This window comes from Pseudorca crassidens, chromosome 17, assembly GCF_039906515.1.
Source record: "Pseudorca crassidens isolate mPseCra1 chromosome 17, mPseCra1.hap1, whole genome shotgun sequence".
Taxonomy (NCBI): Eukaryota; Metazoa; Chordata; class Mammalia; order Artiodactyla; family Delphinidae; genus Pseudorca; species Pseudorca crassidens.
The window spans coordinates 61,552,648-61,569,092 of NC_090312.1; the positions used below are offsets into that span (position 1 = coordinate 61,552,648).

General features: G+C 41.9%; 1 protein-coding gene across 4 annotated transcripts in view; it reads left to right on the top strand.

Moving 5' to 3' along the window:
- The window catches only part of PAG1 (phosphoprotein membrane anchor with glycosphingolipid microdomains 1), a 141,342-nt gene extending 134,687 nt beyond the window's left edge, over window positions 1-6,655 (top strand). For all 4 annotated transcript variants that reach the window (XM_067711987.1, XM_067711990.1, XM_067711989.1 and 1 more), the window contains one exon: window positions 280-6,655. In XM_067711987.1, the coding sequence (XP_067568088.1) occupies window positions 280-651 (372 nt within the window). In that variant the 3' untranslated portion in view covers window positions 652-6,655. The remainder of the gene's footprint in view (window positions 1-279) is intronic.
- The last annotated feature ends 9,790 nt before the right edge of the window (window positions 6,656-16,445 follow it).

A 16,445-nucleotide genomic window follows, 5' to 3' on the forward strand; every position in this document is an offset into this window, starting at 1 on the left:
AATAGCACTGAAATGTTATCACTACACACCAAAAAAACAGCAATTACGGTAATGGAGTTGTTAACTAACCTTATCGTGGTAATCATGTCACAACACGTGTATCAAATCATCCTATTGCGCACCCTAAACTTATATGTGTTGTGTGTCAGTAATATCTCAATAAAGTCTTAAAGGGACACACACACACACATTGTCCTAAAAATCTAGCTTATCACTAAGAAGGGGGAGGGAGAAATCAAGCTTGAAGCTTGTTTATTCACTTCACCCTTTGTTTTCTAGATCTCGGCAATGTATTCATCAGTACATAAAAAAGGACAGCCAGGGAACAAATCAGGACAGTCACTCAAAGCACCAGAGTCCACCTATACCTCCATCCAAGGAGCCGCTCTGAGGTCGCCCTCTTCCTGTAACGATCTCTATGCTACTCTTAAAGACTTGGAGAAAATTCCCAACAGTGTCAGCACTCTTCCAGCAGCAGGGAGGCCCAACGGCGAGGAGCCCGAACCAGATTACGAAGCAATACAGACTCTAAACAGAGAGGAAGAGAAGGCTGCCCCGGAGACCAACAGCCACCACGGCCTTTTCCCAAAGGAGAATGACTACGAGAGCATCGGGGACCTGCAGCAATGCCGAGACATCACCAGGCTCTAGCAGCCCGGAAGACAACCCAGCTAGCATAGGACCAGCCGGCAGGGCCAGTGCTGTTGCAGAACACAAGAAGCAGTGTCAGCCACACTGCATATGCTGCTTCCGGAAAAGGAAGATGACTGGAGATGCCGAAACCGCTTCTCAGTTTGGAGAACAGTGAGGTACACACCCTACTGCCAGGGCACGGGCACACCCAAGCACACCTCCCTCATATACCCACACCCTCTGGAAGGATCCCAGCTGTCAGTGGTCTCACCCTCTTTGTGAAGAAAGCCACACAGTAAGGAAGAAAAGCACTCATCCGAAACCACCGCTCACCTGCCTGAAGCACTGCCACTCCCAGGGGCCGGGTTTCTCTCCCCTCTCTCCCCTTTCTGCTGCCTGCTACTAACGGTAAAATGAATGGCTTTTTTCCCCTTGAAATCTTCCGATTTATAATGGTTCATTCCAAGGATATTCTCCCACCAGCCTGGCCTTTGCCTTCAACGTGGGTGTTTTTCGATGGTAAGAAATTGTGGTTGCTGCTTCCCTACCGCTCCCCAGTCCTCTTCAAGCAGCTGCCCCTGGGAACCAGTGGATAGGATTGGAGATGCCCCTTGAGCTTCTTAGCTCTTCATTCCTTCTGATTCGGGCAGTCCATGTCAGCAGCCTCTCCCAAAGTACTTGAAGTCATTGTTAGATGCTTTATTTTATTTTTATAGTCAAAATGGTTTTTTCCCCAGCATTTGAAACTCTTCAGAGCCTTCAATGAATATCGTGGTACTTCCATACTTCTTTTAGCCCAGAGCTCATTCCTCCAAAACAGAGAGCCTTAATCTCTATGTTGGGACACAGACCACATGTTTGGATGGCAGCCACGGCTTCCATTTCCCAAGGGCTGTGAACTTGAATGTGTATTTCTGATGACCCCCGCTGCCACACCAGCCGTGCGGGATTTCATACATGAACTGCTCCCCTAAGGTAATCTATCTGAGATTAAAATATAGACATTTATTTTTGTTATATAAATTTATAAGGTATTTTATGTTTAATGCCTAATTTCTAGAAAGTGCCAGATAAAATGTATATTAACTATTTTGATTTGATGTACAATGATTTGTATTCTCATTTTGAAAAGACACCATAAAGCACATAAGCTGGATAATTATGAGTAGTTGTTACCTTTTTTCTAACCAAGTGTTGAAAACACTGAAGGTTTTTAAAGACTTGACTTTTCAAGTGGTACTTGGAGCTCCTGGTCAAATCATCCGGCTCACTGGAGAAATAAGTGGAATAAACATAAATGATCATTTTCAATGATTTGTGGTGGGAAGTACTGAAATATATGACATGCTGAAAATGGAAGGAGGAACAAGATATGACTAGGGATGACTGTGAACAATTAACCTCGAGAAGGTATTATACTTTCATTAAGTTTTAGCTACTTTTTTAAGAAAAAGGTGATGAATTCTGCAGCCTGGTGCTTGCAAATGTAAATTGCCTATTGGGACTTTTTTTTCCCCTTCATTTTACAAAAATCAGTTGCTGAAATAACTCAGATTGAGAGCTCAGCCTGGTTTGAATTTAATCATCTCTCTAGATTTTATAAGGCCAACATTGGGAAGCTTGTTCACTTTTCATTTTAAAATGAACCTGGTTGAAGTGCTATTATGCAGTGTGGGCTACAGAAAAGGAGCTTTTCCTGCACTGCTAAAGAAAAATAAAAAGAGGCAATTATTCTGTACTGCTGTGACATCTGTGACTTTTCAGATTGAATAATCTTGCTGTTTTCACTCATTATGATAAAGAATGCAATTGGGAGGATGAAGCATCTTGAAAATTGTAGGGACCAGCTCCCGGGCATGTTGTTTTCCATTCCTTGCATTCATGGCTTGATTTTGTGACTGCTCTGTAATATGTTTCTGAAATTGTAAAGTAGCTCGGTTGGGGTAAATTGGTTGGTTGTCGTTATTCTTCAGTCAGCCTGGTCTCTCCCATGAAGACTTCATGTGTATAAGCACAATCATCATTGATCGAAAGATCATGGCGGAATAACCTTGGATTAGGGAGAAGTTGATCAGGAAGGTGCAAGGCCCCATGCTCTCTGAATTCACATCCTTTGTAAGCGCTGGTTCGCCCAGTGAGTCTCATTGCTTAGTATGAATGAGTTTGACCCGACAATCTTGACTCTGTGGGGTTGCTTTGTATCTGGTGACAGCCATGTCACACTGCACACCTGGCATTGTGCATGCTTCAGGCTTGTCCCTTATGAGCCCCTGACTGCTCAAAAGTTGTAATTCATGATGTCTTACTTATTGCCAGGGTAGTGGGTATGATCTCTAAAGGGTAAAACCATTTCTAGGTAGAGAAGCTCTTTATAAATAGTCCTATCATCTTGAAATTTCACTATCAGAATTCCCCCAGAAGTTTCAAAACCAAGGCTATGCCTTATGGCCATAAAGTATGCAATGAAATATCTCTCTTGACTTGAAAACCTGTGCTAAGAATAAGTTGTGATGTAAAGTATTGAAAGGAACTCTAAGGCCCTCCAGAACAAATCCTAAAAGAATAAGTGATAGCACAGTCCATGAGTGTTGGGGGGGAGGAGGGAGAAGCAGAATAAACTTCAGGAGATGGCTCTGCTCTTCAGGACACTGGGTAACTTACTGAAGTATATTTATTGATGTAGCATCACGGTTTGGACCCTAAAGTACCGTATTTCATAAACTTCATCACTTTTTACTTTATTTGTTGAAAGTGTGTGCTAGAATCTTTGAGTTGGAAGCCTATGGCTTCTTTTAAAAAACATTTCATCCTGAATTAAATGCTACATAGTTTAAATATATGAAAGGATATTATATTAAAAAAAAGAGTTTACTATATCTTTAAAATGTTGACACCCGTATTATGTATGCATTCAACTATAATAACCTAGGTAGGTGAAATGTATACAAAAAGATAAAAATAAGTTTAGGAAATTTTTTTTGTCATATAAATCAGAATTATAAACCTATCTTACCTAAAAGTAGGATCTTTGTTTTTATTCAGATATTTTGAAAGTTTTGAAGAATTTTTTTGTCCTGCTTGTACTATTTCTCAAATATTGTCAGCAGGGAAGTGTAATCTGTTTTATATGAAATGTTTGAGGAAATTTTTTTTTTTTTTTTTTTTTTTTTGCTGTACGCGGGCGTCTCACTGTTGTGGCCTCTCCCATTGCGGAGCACAGGCTCCGGACGTGCAGGCTCAGCGTCCATGGCTCACGGGCCCAGCCGCTCCGCGGCATGTGGGATCTTCCCGGACCAGGGCACGAACCCGTGTCCCCTGCATTGGCAGGCGGACTCTCAACCATTGCGCCACCAGGGAAGCCCTGAGGAAATTTTAAATTCTAGAAGAAAGTAATTTTTGCAGATATGTTTGCCACAAATTTTTTTTTCTTGCCCTGCATTAAATTACATCATTAGGGCTATGAAAGCTTTTAAGGGTACCGCTCTTTGTGGGAAAAAGGCTAATTACTCATTTCTCTGCCCTTAAAATCCAAGAGTTAATTCTAATTGAATGCTAAATTAACAATAAGTAAACACAAAGAGCTGAAATTTAACCTCAGCATGTCACTAGATCTGTTTCTCATATTTGATTTTCATTTTTTGAATTAGAGCATTTACTTACTTTTACCAGTAACTATATAAAATATATATATGTTGTATATATATGATACACACACACATCCATATATACACACGTATATATATAAAGTTGCTCTGGTGCTTAATTAATTAGGGTACATCCTGTCATTTATTTTGAGTGTTTATCCTACTAGTGTAATGACTATTGTCATAAAAGCAGAATAGAAGAAACAGTTCTCCAATCATTTTCATTTGTAATTACAGGAAAACCATCTTAAGTTGCCCTCATTGAATTTTTCTAGTTAATGAATTCAGATTTTAAATTAGGTCCATCATTCTCTTAGCTGAAAAACAGTGGTACGTTTAAATAGTTTTATTCATGCAACTCCCTACATATTCAGCCTGACAAAAGGGAATGAAAATAGGTGTCCTCTTCAGACAGGCGTTTGAAGACAGATTTGGCCGAAGGCAACAAGAGCCCCGTGAGCCAGGATGGCGCCATGGCCAGGTTACCTGCCCACCAGGGGGCAGAAGCAGGGACCCGTTATTACATGAGGGCATTTTATTTCACTGTCTTCAAAAACCATGAGATTTTAGCACAGAATCAACAGGCAGTGGTGGAGGATGCGGTGCAGAAGAGCCACTCTGAGATGGTGATGTAACATGGCTAGAATCCCAGAGCCTCAGTTCAAGACTGACTTAGGATTTTGTAAATGCTCCTTGTAATAGTTGCCATGAGTCCATGTGTTCTAGTGATGCCATTCTTCTGAAAGTGTTGATTTCTGGTACCCAGCTAGCTTAGCTTTGGCTGCGGGAAGCACAGTAGGTACCCATGGTTATTTCCTGGAAATCTTGGCAGGCTTATTGTACTGTGTAACTGGGAAAAGTTAAAGTGTAATGTTTAGTGTTAATAAGTGACTGATGTGAAAGTAGGAACATGTGTCTATAATATCAAATATGGCTTTATTTGCAGTGAAGTCTAAATTTCTTGTCCTGTAGTAGTATTTTCTTGCTCTGTGTTGTACCTTTTCTTAAATACATTATTCCTGACAGTATCATTAGATGAGTTGTATACACTTAGAAAGTGTTTGACTAGAAGAGATCAATCCAGAAACTGTGTTAAATTAGAGTCTTCATCTGGAATCACCATAGTAAATTAAATAAAATCATGGTCCGGAAGAGAACAAACATTCATAAAGGGTTTTTTTTTTTCCTACTGCTCATTTTAAAGTTGTATTTACATCCAGTCTCTGATATTTATAAAGTATTTCATTGTTTTCCCAGGTTCTTCTTTTATTTAACTAGGAAATAGTAGTTCAGATTTTTCTTAATGCCAGATGAAATGAGAAATACAATTTTTGCTTAAAAAAGGCAATTTTTTTAAAAGCATTCAATTTGGTAATCATTTATCTTAATGCAGTTAGATTGGACTTTTCTTTGCTCGCCATTTATATATATATTATGGGTGTTTTTTAAAAAGTATTGTGCTCTGTCTCAGATCACCTTGTGTAATGGATTGTAAAGGTTGGTAATTGTCATTCCTCAGACTTCTGTATATTAAATTGGCAACAGTAAAATAGTTTAATGTCATTACCTCTTAGATATTGCATTGTATTAACACGCCTCATGTTTTCGGGGGAGTTTGAAATATAACTAAACAAATAGGAATTTGCATTTCACTGCGCGTGCATTTTTTTCCTCATAAAAATAGTTTCCAAAAAAAGTGATATGTTATCTGTTAGGTGGTCCCAATCATTTTCAAAGTACTCCTGTTACTCAAAAGTAATTCATGACAGTTAGCATCATTGTGACTCATTGTCTCAAAAAGGTCTGTGTAATGGTCAAATTGTCCAATTCACAAAAGAGTGGGAAAGTTGTTTTCAATATTGCGAGTGTTTAAACCTTCTGTCACCTTGCATAGCACCACCCCGGCCCCTCTGTGTCTGCTACTCCCAGTCCATTCCATTCCCTCTTTTCTAATACCAATTGCAATCTTCAGTATCACAGACCCGGCCTGGCAGCATGGAAACCGTTCCCCAGCACCTCCTGGCACGAAGACAGCTCTGCCCAGCTCACGTTTGGGCTATCTCGATAAGGCACAGATCCACCTGGGGAAGCAGATGCTGGGTGTTATTTGCCATGAACTTTGCTAAACCATGTACACTCTTGCCCACATCTTTCGTGAGAATGGTTGGCACTAAGGAGCCATGGAGAAGAACTTTTTAAAAATTCTGTTGAGGACTCAGACTCACAAATGCAGAAAAATGAGCACTGTGCTCTAACCAGGTAAGCCCACAGGTCCCCTACAAGGTATTGAGATTGGAGGGAAATCCCTGGAACAGCAGACCAATAGCTACCCATAAAGTAGAAGGGCACTGATTATTTTGAGAGGGAAAAAAGAAAAACTCTTTCCTGTAAGAATTAATCACTTCTAGAGTAAATTATGTGTAACATTTCTTAGCCATGTAGCTATTGCACCCCATCCCCTGAGAAACAGTGCTTATGAGTTATGTGAGTTATAACTAGTTTGAGCTCCTCTCCAGGTCTCAAGGAAATGAGAACGTTCAAGCATCTAACTCTGGAGTTACCAGATGTTGAACATAACTTGGCCATTTATAGGCAAAATCCCTGATGTTTGGTGATGTTAGGTGATCCAGTGGCTGAGGGTCTCACGTTCTGCACACCTGAGGATCCAGGATGTGTTTAGTTTTGGTTTTTTTTAACCTTCACTCTCATCATAGCTTATTTGAATGGGTATTCTAGAGTGTAATATTTTTTTCCAAATTAACAGAACAGATATGTTCATTCTCATTATACATTTAATTCTTAAAAGCCTATCTAGTATATCAGTTAGGCGCCCTTCACAGGACAGTTAAGGCTAAAACAGAGAGACCAGTCTTGTCCCCTGGAGCCTGCATTTCAGAACCGACTTGTTGCAACGTCTGGTTTTATTTTGTTTTGTTTGTTTTTTTAACTCAACAAGTGGGAAACAATGAGTGTAAACAAACTCTTTCCTTTTCCTTTTTTAAGCTTAAGGAGAAAAAGAAATGTAATTTTAGCTCCTCATTTAGGTAGTAAAGGCTTCCCTGACAGACAGCAGTGCCTTTCCCTAGGCGAAGAGACTAGAACCAAAGGCCTGAGTCGGTCTTTGAACATTCCTTTGACAAGTTTTTATGTATTTTTAATGTCAGACCCATAGATGAACCTGACATGATGATCACGACCCATCCAGTAAGTGTGCTTGCTTTTTTCGCATTCATCCTTTTAAATATAAGCTTCTCTGTCTTTCCTGAGCCGCGCTCGAAACTTAACTCCTGTGGGCGCCTCCACGGCTGCCTCCTGACGTCCTGGAGATTTGGCGGCACCATCAGCAGTGCTTTGCTCTCAGGGAGAAGCTCGCGGAACGTGTTGGGAAAGTTGAATTTTACATCCACGTCAACAGGCGTTTGAAAGAGTCCTGTATGCCTCAGATTTTTGACCCTTTTTAAAATTTTTTCTTTATTTTTTTTCTGAGTACCAACTACATATTTGCTTCTCAGGGGGTGGGTAGGGCAGGAATTAGAAGTAAAATTTGAACTAAGTGATGTGGGAAAGACTTCCTGCCCCTGTGTGTGTGACTCTGGAAAATATTTTATTCCAGTGCCCTGCCTACCACTCTGAGTCTCTTGAGAAGCACACCGTAAATGTATATAAGATTGAGAAAGAATATCTCAAAGACTTAAATTATTGTTTAGGTATTTTTTTCTTTGTAAACTCAGGAATAAACCTGGTTTGTGCATGGCAGAATATGGCTACCAAAGCTATAATTTCTAGGTATCTAGGTGCATTCTTTCAAATATATTTCATTCTAACTTTTTTAAAAACTGGGGAAAGAAACTCCTAGTAATGAAAAAACAAAACCAACAAGAGACGTCCATAAACTCTTTCTAGAAGAACATAGTATCAGTCTAACCTCTGCCCCAGAGTGTTTGTTTCTTGCCTATAGTATTTCAACAATTTTTATGGGAGAAAAAAATGCACGTTTTTATGTCTTGGAAAAATGAACTGAAGTATTGAATTAAATTCTCAGAGGGGACAATTTAGTTTAAAGAGAAGCATTGGTTTTGGAGATCAACTCATGGCTCTGTGGTCCCCGTTCCAGCACTGACTTTACTGTGTGACCTTGAGCAAATGATTAACTACTCTGTGCCTCAGTTTCTCCATATACAAAATGGGGATAATGATACCAACCATTGCCTACCTCATAGGGATGTTATGGGGACAAATGAGATAATATAAATACAAATGCTTTGAATTCTGTAAGGAAGGTGCTATATAAGTTGAAATTGTGTTGTTTTTAGTGATCCAATTATTAATTATGTTTAGGGTTTAAATAATAGCAATACTGTTAGTCATGTTAAGAATAAGTTTCAACTTGATTCATATTTACAATTCTCTTCTGTGGCCAGATCTTGATCATTTATCCAGTAATGGTACCTAAGGAACTGAAATGGATATTTGTTTTCTGTGTATTTTTGCCCATAGTATTTCTATGCTGAATGTTCCCAAAAGGCTGGAGTTCAACTTGTCCTATCTTATAGTTTACATGTAATGAACCTTACCCAAGCTGTATATAAAAGTATAATTACATGTAAATAGCAGGTGCATTGTAATTAAAGGCACTTATCAACTTGTCTTTGTTCTTTTTTAATTGCAATAAAGTTGTTTTACATAAAAGCTTGTTAACATTCATTTACTATTTGGGAAGATCAAGAATGGCTCATTTACATGCCCTTAGGGCATCACCAGGGTTTGAGGGTTTTAACAACCAACTCACCACCTGGCAGGAAGGAGGTCGTGCCTGATGAGCAGGCTGTGCAGTGGAGTGATTAGAGTCACAGACTGCAGAAAAGGACCTGAGTTTGAGTCCCAGCCCCATGGTGACTTTGAGGAAGCTGTGAGACTTCTCTGTACCCCTGTTTTCACCTAAGAAGTGAGGGATCGTAGTATAGAACCTACCAACAAGGTCGTCTTGGTCATCCCCAATGAGGGACTGAGCATGGCACTGGAAGATGCTAAATGCTCTGTAAATGCTAACAGACCCTTTTCACAAGACTGGGAAAATGTTGGTGACATCTACACACGGGGCCAGCCATTCCTGTGAAGAAATGCAAGCTGAGAGCAAATAATGCCCCAGGCCATGAAGAGAGCTCACCTGCTTGAGGGCAGAAAGGGGTGTAACCCAGCAGGAGGCCTCAGAGCAAATGGCTTCGGTCAGCATCTGACCCTGGTTGCCCCTTTCCTAATCACCAAAGATAGACCTGGAGGCCAAAAGGTGAAGCGAGGGAGGGCTCTCTTTGGCATGCTCCTGTATCATTTGTGTTTGTGCCACTCAACTCCAGGATACCCCCAAACCCACAAATTTCCTCTTATAAGACACCCCGGACCTGACACCCACCCATCCCCCTGGGCCTTTCCCATGCTCCCTTCTTTGGCCCTTTCGCATCTGTGCAGTTATAAGTACTTACCCTGTTCCAAATTTGCCCTGGACTGACCTGCTTATTTCTAAGGAACCAATGCCTCCCTGTACAGTAAGTTACTATCCTCACTTAACTCCTAGACTATCGACGGTTTAAGGAGTTTGCTGCCTGTCACAGTCTTGGGCCCAAATCAACCTTAACGCACCCTTGACTCTCATGATGAACATTGCAAATCCATGCACCATGTCTGAGTCTGAGCTCACCCTGGGGCTTTGCTTTCTCGCACATGATGCAAAGTAATGATGGCAACCTCGAGGAAAAAGCAGGAAGAGCCAGACCATCTCTGTTTCAAACTCCTCCTTCATTTCTCACCACGTGGGGGAATTTCCTCTCCTTTCCCAGAGCTGTCCGGCCCAACGCCATTCTGTGTGCTGAGGCTCTCAGTTAAAAGTTTGTCCTGAGTCTTTGGATCACAGAATCAGGTTTCCCACCTGGGCTACCTGGGGAAACCGACTTTCTGGGGCTTAGCAATTTGGTCGATGTTCAGCCACTTATGGAATGGAGTAGTTTGGGCAGTCCTGCCGGAGGTGGGCTGCCAATTCTAGGACGTGTGTTCATGAAGGGGACTGGAAAATTCTTAGGCCCTAGTTAAGTTGAGCCAGACATACTCCACCCTTGTTTGCTATTGTTAAAAATCGTTCATTGGTCTACCTTTCTACCTCTGTGAAACTGCACTATGATCGTTTTTAATTATTTTAATGACACAGGACACTACTGTCCCTTAAAATCACCATTCTGAATATTTGCTCTCATCTAAGATGATTCTTAAAATCTCAAGGCTGGACCTTGAGGGCTCCAGAGCCAACTGTTTACCAGGCATCACATCTGTTTCCAAGATTTCTCCATCTGTGTGTCCTGATGTCATCTCAAATGTGATCATTCTGGAGCAGAGAGCATCTTTCCCAGCTGCACCCCTTGCCCTTTGAGGCACGGTTTAACTTCTAAGTGTTCCCCGTGGCATATACCACAGTTTCCTGCACACAGCAAGCATTAAATAAGTGTCTGATCTGATTTGAATTCTCATACCTCTCTATCATCCATAATCCTATGAGCCTCTCTTAGACTAGTGTTTATGAACTCTTAGGATTTTATACTTGAGCTCTTCTCCTCCCAAAAGCCTCTCTGTGACTGTGAATTTCTGAAGAGATGGCAGAGTGACAAGGTAGGGATGTCCTCTAAGTGAAACCAGCTCCAAAACTGATGGCCAGCGGAGGAGGGGAAACATCTGACTTGTAGATAAACAGCACCACAACCTGGCAGAGTTGTCTTCTAAAACAGAAAAGGCATTCAAAGCAAACAGCTTTAAATGCTCAAGTCCAAAATAAAAAAAATAATACGAATTGCAACATCAAAGTAGAGAAACAAGATAACAGGAAAACAAAGGAAACCACAGAAAAACCACTTATTGATTCAGTCCATGAATTTTTACTGAGCACTTACTAAGTGCCAGGCCCTGAGAAGCAGCATAGAAGAAAGACAAACTCCTGCCTCATCGAGCTCACCTTCTGACAGCCCCAGGGCTTACCTTTAAATGCCTGACATGCACATTTAAATTCTCAGGGTGTTCACTATCTCAGTATCTCAGCTGGTTGCAGCAAGTCTCTGGAGATCCATGTTAGATACCAGGGTCCAGAAAGGCCTCTGTGAACAGTTTATAGTTAAGGTGAGACTGAAAGGATAAGCCAGAAAGAGAGCGTTCCAGGCATGGGACAAACCAACTTCCATAGTGTCACCAGGATTATCCTTCTAAAAAGCAGGCCTGGTTTGGTAGGGAGAAAAGGAGAGACTTCCTGATGAGGTAATTATTAAGTACCTACTATTTCCTAGGCACTATTCTAGACTCTGAGGCTACCATAGTACATAAAACAGACAAGAATTACTGTTCCAATGAAGCTTCTGTTCCAGTGAAGGAAGAAAAGAATGATTTATCAAAACAAATTCCAGATCATAAATGTGGTGAATGAAATAAATAAGATGGAATAAAGTAAACAAAATGAAACAGAGAGAAAGTAGTGGTTTGGGGGGGAGTGGTGGGGGGAGTGGGAAGGGATGACATGTTTTATCTTAAGTGAACAGGGAAGACCTGAATGACCAGGAGGAGCCATACAAGATTTGGGAAGAAAAACATTCCAGGAAAAGAAAATAGCAAGTGCAAAGGCCCTGGGGAGGAAAAGAGGCTGGTATGTTCCAGGACCACAAAGGAGGCTAGGGTGGCGATAGCACAGCAGTGGAGAGTAGTAAAAAGGGAAGTCTGAAAAGGTGGAGGGAGAGCCCATGCAGCTGAGTAGATTAACATACAGAATTGCCCTGTGATTCTTGGAGCAAAGAGAAACCATTGAAAGAGTATAAACAAAAATTTGGGGACAACTGGTTTTCCATATGAAGAATAACATAAAATGGGACTCTCAATTTCTACCATAAATGAAAATAAATTTCATATGAATTAGAGAGGCAATCATAAAGAACAAACGTAATAAAATAATAACCTATAACAATACAAACGTGCAATTTCTCAGACTCAATTCTATATGTATTTAGTTGTATTAGCTCATTGGATCTCCAAAACAACTGCAGTGAGTTAAATACCCTTAAATACTTTTACCTGTACGAATGACCAAGCTGAAGTACAGAATTGTTGACTAAATTACCCAGCTTTTAATGGCAAAGATAAGATTTGAACTCAGTTTCACTGCAGGCCTGAGTTCTTAATCATAATGGTTCTATGGGAGATTTTTTATTATCGTTTAGAACCAAAGGATTTCTTAAGCAGCTGACCCTTGAACAATGCGGGGAGTTAGGGGTGATGCCTCCCACACAGTTGAAAATCTGAGTATGTATATATTTATAGTCGGCCCTCCCCATCTGCGATTCCATGTCCTCAGATTCAACCAATTGTGGATCACATAGTACTGTAGTACCTATTTATTGAAAAAAATCTGCACGTAAATGGACCCACGCAGTTCAAACCCGTGTTGTTCAAGGGTCAACTGTCCAGGAAAAGCACACATAATAATACCTTTTAAAGGACACTGATATGTCTGACTCTATAACTTTACAAAATTTCTTTGTAAAGGTTTAAATATATGCATCAGTGTAAGACGCAACATATGTAAGGACAGCATATGTTGTTTGCTGTTTTGTTCGCTGCCATATTCTCATTCCCCCACGAGTAGTGTGCACACAGTGGGAGCTCAGTAAACATGCATTGCAAGGAGGGATGATGGATGGGTGGAGGTTTGTGTGGGCCATTGTCCAGGCTCTATGCTAGGTGCTGGCAATACAAATGTGAATCAGACAGACTTCTCCATATCCCCTTGAGCTCTCAGCCTTGTGAGTGACGTAGGTAACATTTGCAGATACAATGGCAAGGAGCCGAGAGGCTTCAGTCTGAGGTACTTGGAGTTTGTACTAGAGGATGCTGAGACCAGTTTGGACAAGATGAGGGCTTGACCAGAGCAGAAGGAATAGGGAAAACAAAGATGCTAATTCTAGACATAAATAGGTAGTAAAACAGAAGGGATCTGGTGATTGATGGGTCTAGGGGATTGGGGGCATAGAAGAAAACTCTTGGGTTTTTGGATAGATGATGGTAATATTAATGCACTAAATACAGAAGGAGAGGATTTGAAGGGGGATAAATAATGATTTCAGTTTGAGCTTTGAATACCCACATCTCCATTTCCACAACTAGTAGTGTAATATTTACCTATTTGTTTTAATATTTACCTATTGGTTTCATAATTAATCAATAATATTGCTCTGATGGGCTTCCCTGGTGGCGCAGTGTTTGAGAGTCCGCCTGCCAATGCAGGGGACACGGGTTCGTGCCCCGGTCCGGGAAGATCCCACAAGCCGCGGAGCGGCTGGGCCCGTGAGCCATGGCCACTGAGCCTGCGCGTCCGGAGCCTGTGCTCAGCAACGGGAGAGGCCACAACAGTGAGAGGCCCGCGTACCACAAAAAAAAAAAAAGAAAAAAAAAAGAAGAGATTTGCCGAAAACTCATAGTTCTCTTCCATCAACTTAGTTTACATTAACCCCAGCCCCACTGAATAAGTGTTATGTTACAATCACTGCCAGTGCTGGATGAAAGAATCTCCAGTCGCCTGAGTGAAGACTATGGTAGTAACTGGGTAGAGGCTCAGGAGAGCCGAGAGCTGGCCGGCGGTTAGCAGCCAAGTAGACCTCGCAGGGAATTAAAATCTCTCTACTGATCAGTCCAATAAGACCCAAGTAACAATTATTAAATTGAGGTAAAAATAATTTTCTCACAAACATATTCCGTACTCTCTTACTCATTACTCATTAATGACTGGGGAGCTTTTGAAAACTAAGTGTTTTTAGTTCGGAGATTCTTGTTGTCAATTACGATTACTGTTAGCGTTTTTTTCTACGTAGTCTTCGACCCTGCGGTGCTTCTCGCTTCATTCTTTTCCATAACTAGTTGGATCCGGTGACCTTCAATTGTCCCTCGTGACTTTCACTTGCTTATCATCTACATCTTGTTATATGGGGAAGGGTAAAACTAACAGATTGACTGTTCCTCAGGAAAATGTTAAATATTCATATCCCTTGGCACGAGTGGTTTCCCACCGAGTCTTGAAAAAAGCAGCCGTGTGCACGTGGGGCTCTGCCTTGACTGACCTGAAGTAAATGCCCTTTCTCCCTGCCTTGAAGATGACTCGCACACCCAAGGCTCTGTGACCAGTCTGCACGATGTCAGCTACGGTCATGGTCATGCGCTTTTGAAATGTAGCAAAACCGGCACTGGTATATAGTGGGAAGTCCCAGGTTGTCCCGAGGTTTCCGTGGAGTGTCGGGGCTCTGGGGACACCCCACTCCTTGTTAGACCATCCCTCTCTCTTTCTCCTTCACCCCAGCAGCTGTTCTCCTTCCTGTTCTTCCATGACCCAGACCCCACTTTTTTTTTTAACATCTTTATTGGAGTATAATTGCTTTACAATGGTGTGTTAGTTTCTGCTTTATAACAAAGTGAATCAGTTATACATATACATATGTTCCCATATCTCTTCCCTCTCGCGTCTCCCTCCCTCCCACCCTCCCTATCCTACCCCTCCAGGCGGTCACAAAGCACCGAGCCGATATCCCTGTGCCATGCGGCTGCTTCCCACTAGCTATCTACCTTACGTTTGTTAGTGTATATATGTCCATGCCTCTCTCTCGCCCTGTCACAGACCCCACTTTTTAAATTTCCCTCGAAATCACTCACACAAAGCGCTTCTGAAGGTGACAGATGTCGCTGCAGGTGAAAGTTAGAACCGCATCTTAAGCATCTCAGCCACGCCGCAGGTGTTCCTCGCCCGCGTTCTTCCTCCCAACACTCTGGCCTCCCAATCTCCTCATTTGAACATGCTGTGCAATTGCGTTCTCCGCTCCCAGCGGAGCCCGAGGCCTTCCGTTACACGTTCCAAGACTAATTAATGGGCTCCCAGATACAAAAGATCATCTACTCTGGGGCTCCCTCTTTGCAGCAAAGATAGGCAGTAGTTTAACAGTTGGCTTCTTCTTTTCCACAGAACAGCCTGTGCTGAGCTGCATAACTGGGTCAACAAAGTAGCCACATCAAAGTAAGGCATTTAACCAACCCACTGAAACTGTATCTTTGTTTGCTTAAAAAAAAAAAAAAAGAACCCAGACTGCACCATGTGGCCCCGGTAATAAATATCATTTAAGTCCTGTTATGTCCAGGGACATCTCTATGCACCTCTGCACACGGGTCCTTCACTCCCCACTCCTACTTCCCACCTCCACACACAGGGCCAGCTGAGCGCTGGCCAATTGATTCCATTCAATCTTTCATTCCTCAAATAATTACTGAGTGTTTAATGTGCCAGGCACCATATTTCCCTCTAAAAGCAGTGGGACTACAGTTGAAGAGAGTGGGGATTAGTGTCCGATTCCAAGTCAGCTTTTGAGAAATTAAATGCCATCCTGTGCGTCTGGGACATGATGATGAGGTAAGATTTCCACCACAATCAGCTTAGTCTAGAGTCTGGGTTACCTTGTCCCACCCCCCAAACCCGCCAGGCTCCACAAACAGAATATTAGAGCTAAAAGGAATCTCGAGCTCACCTAATTCATCTGCCTCCTTTTACCATGGAGGCCCAGAGGTTTAGTAAGGCAAAGTGATTTTCCTCTGAAGTTCCCCTTCGTAAGTCATACACAGCTCTTGGAAGGCACTGCAAGAAAGGGTCATGGGAGAGGCAGTGAGGGGAAGGGGGCATCTGCAGCCTGGCTTTGTATCAAAGACCGGAATTCAAATCCCAATAATGCCACTTGTTTGCCATTTAACCTTTGTCAGGGTAACTGGCCCCTCTGTCTACCTCACCCTGCTCATCTCTAAAAATGGGACAACACTCACCTCAAGGAATTACATCAAATAATATTTATGAAACTGCCTGACATTTTCCTCCCAACACATTTAGGCCTTTTTTTCCTTCCTTCAGAGACCCTGTCCCTTTATACTGGAAAAAACAAAATGTGCCCATTTATCACCATCAAGACTCTTTTTTTTTTTTAATTTATTTATTTGGCTGCGTTGGGTCTCCGTTGCTGCACGTGGGCTTTCTCTAGTTGCGGCGAGCGGGGGCTACTCTTCGTTGTGGTGTGTGGGTTTCTCATTGCAGTGGCTTCTCTTGTTGCAGAGCACAGGCTCTAG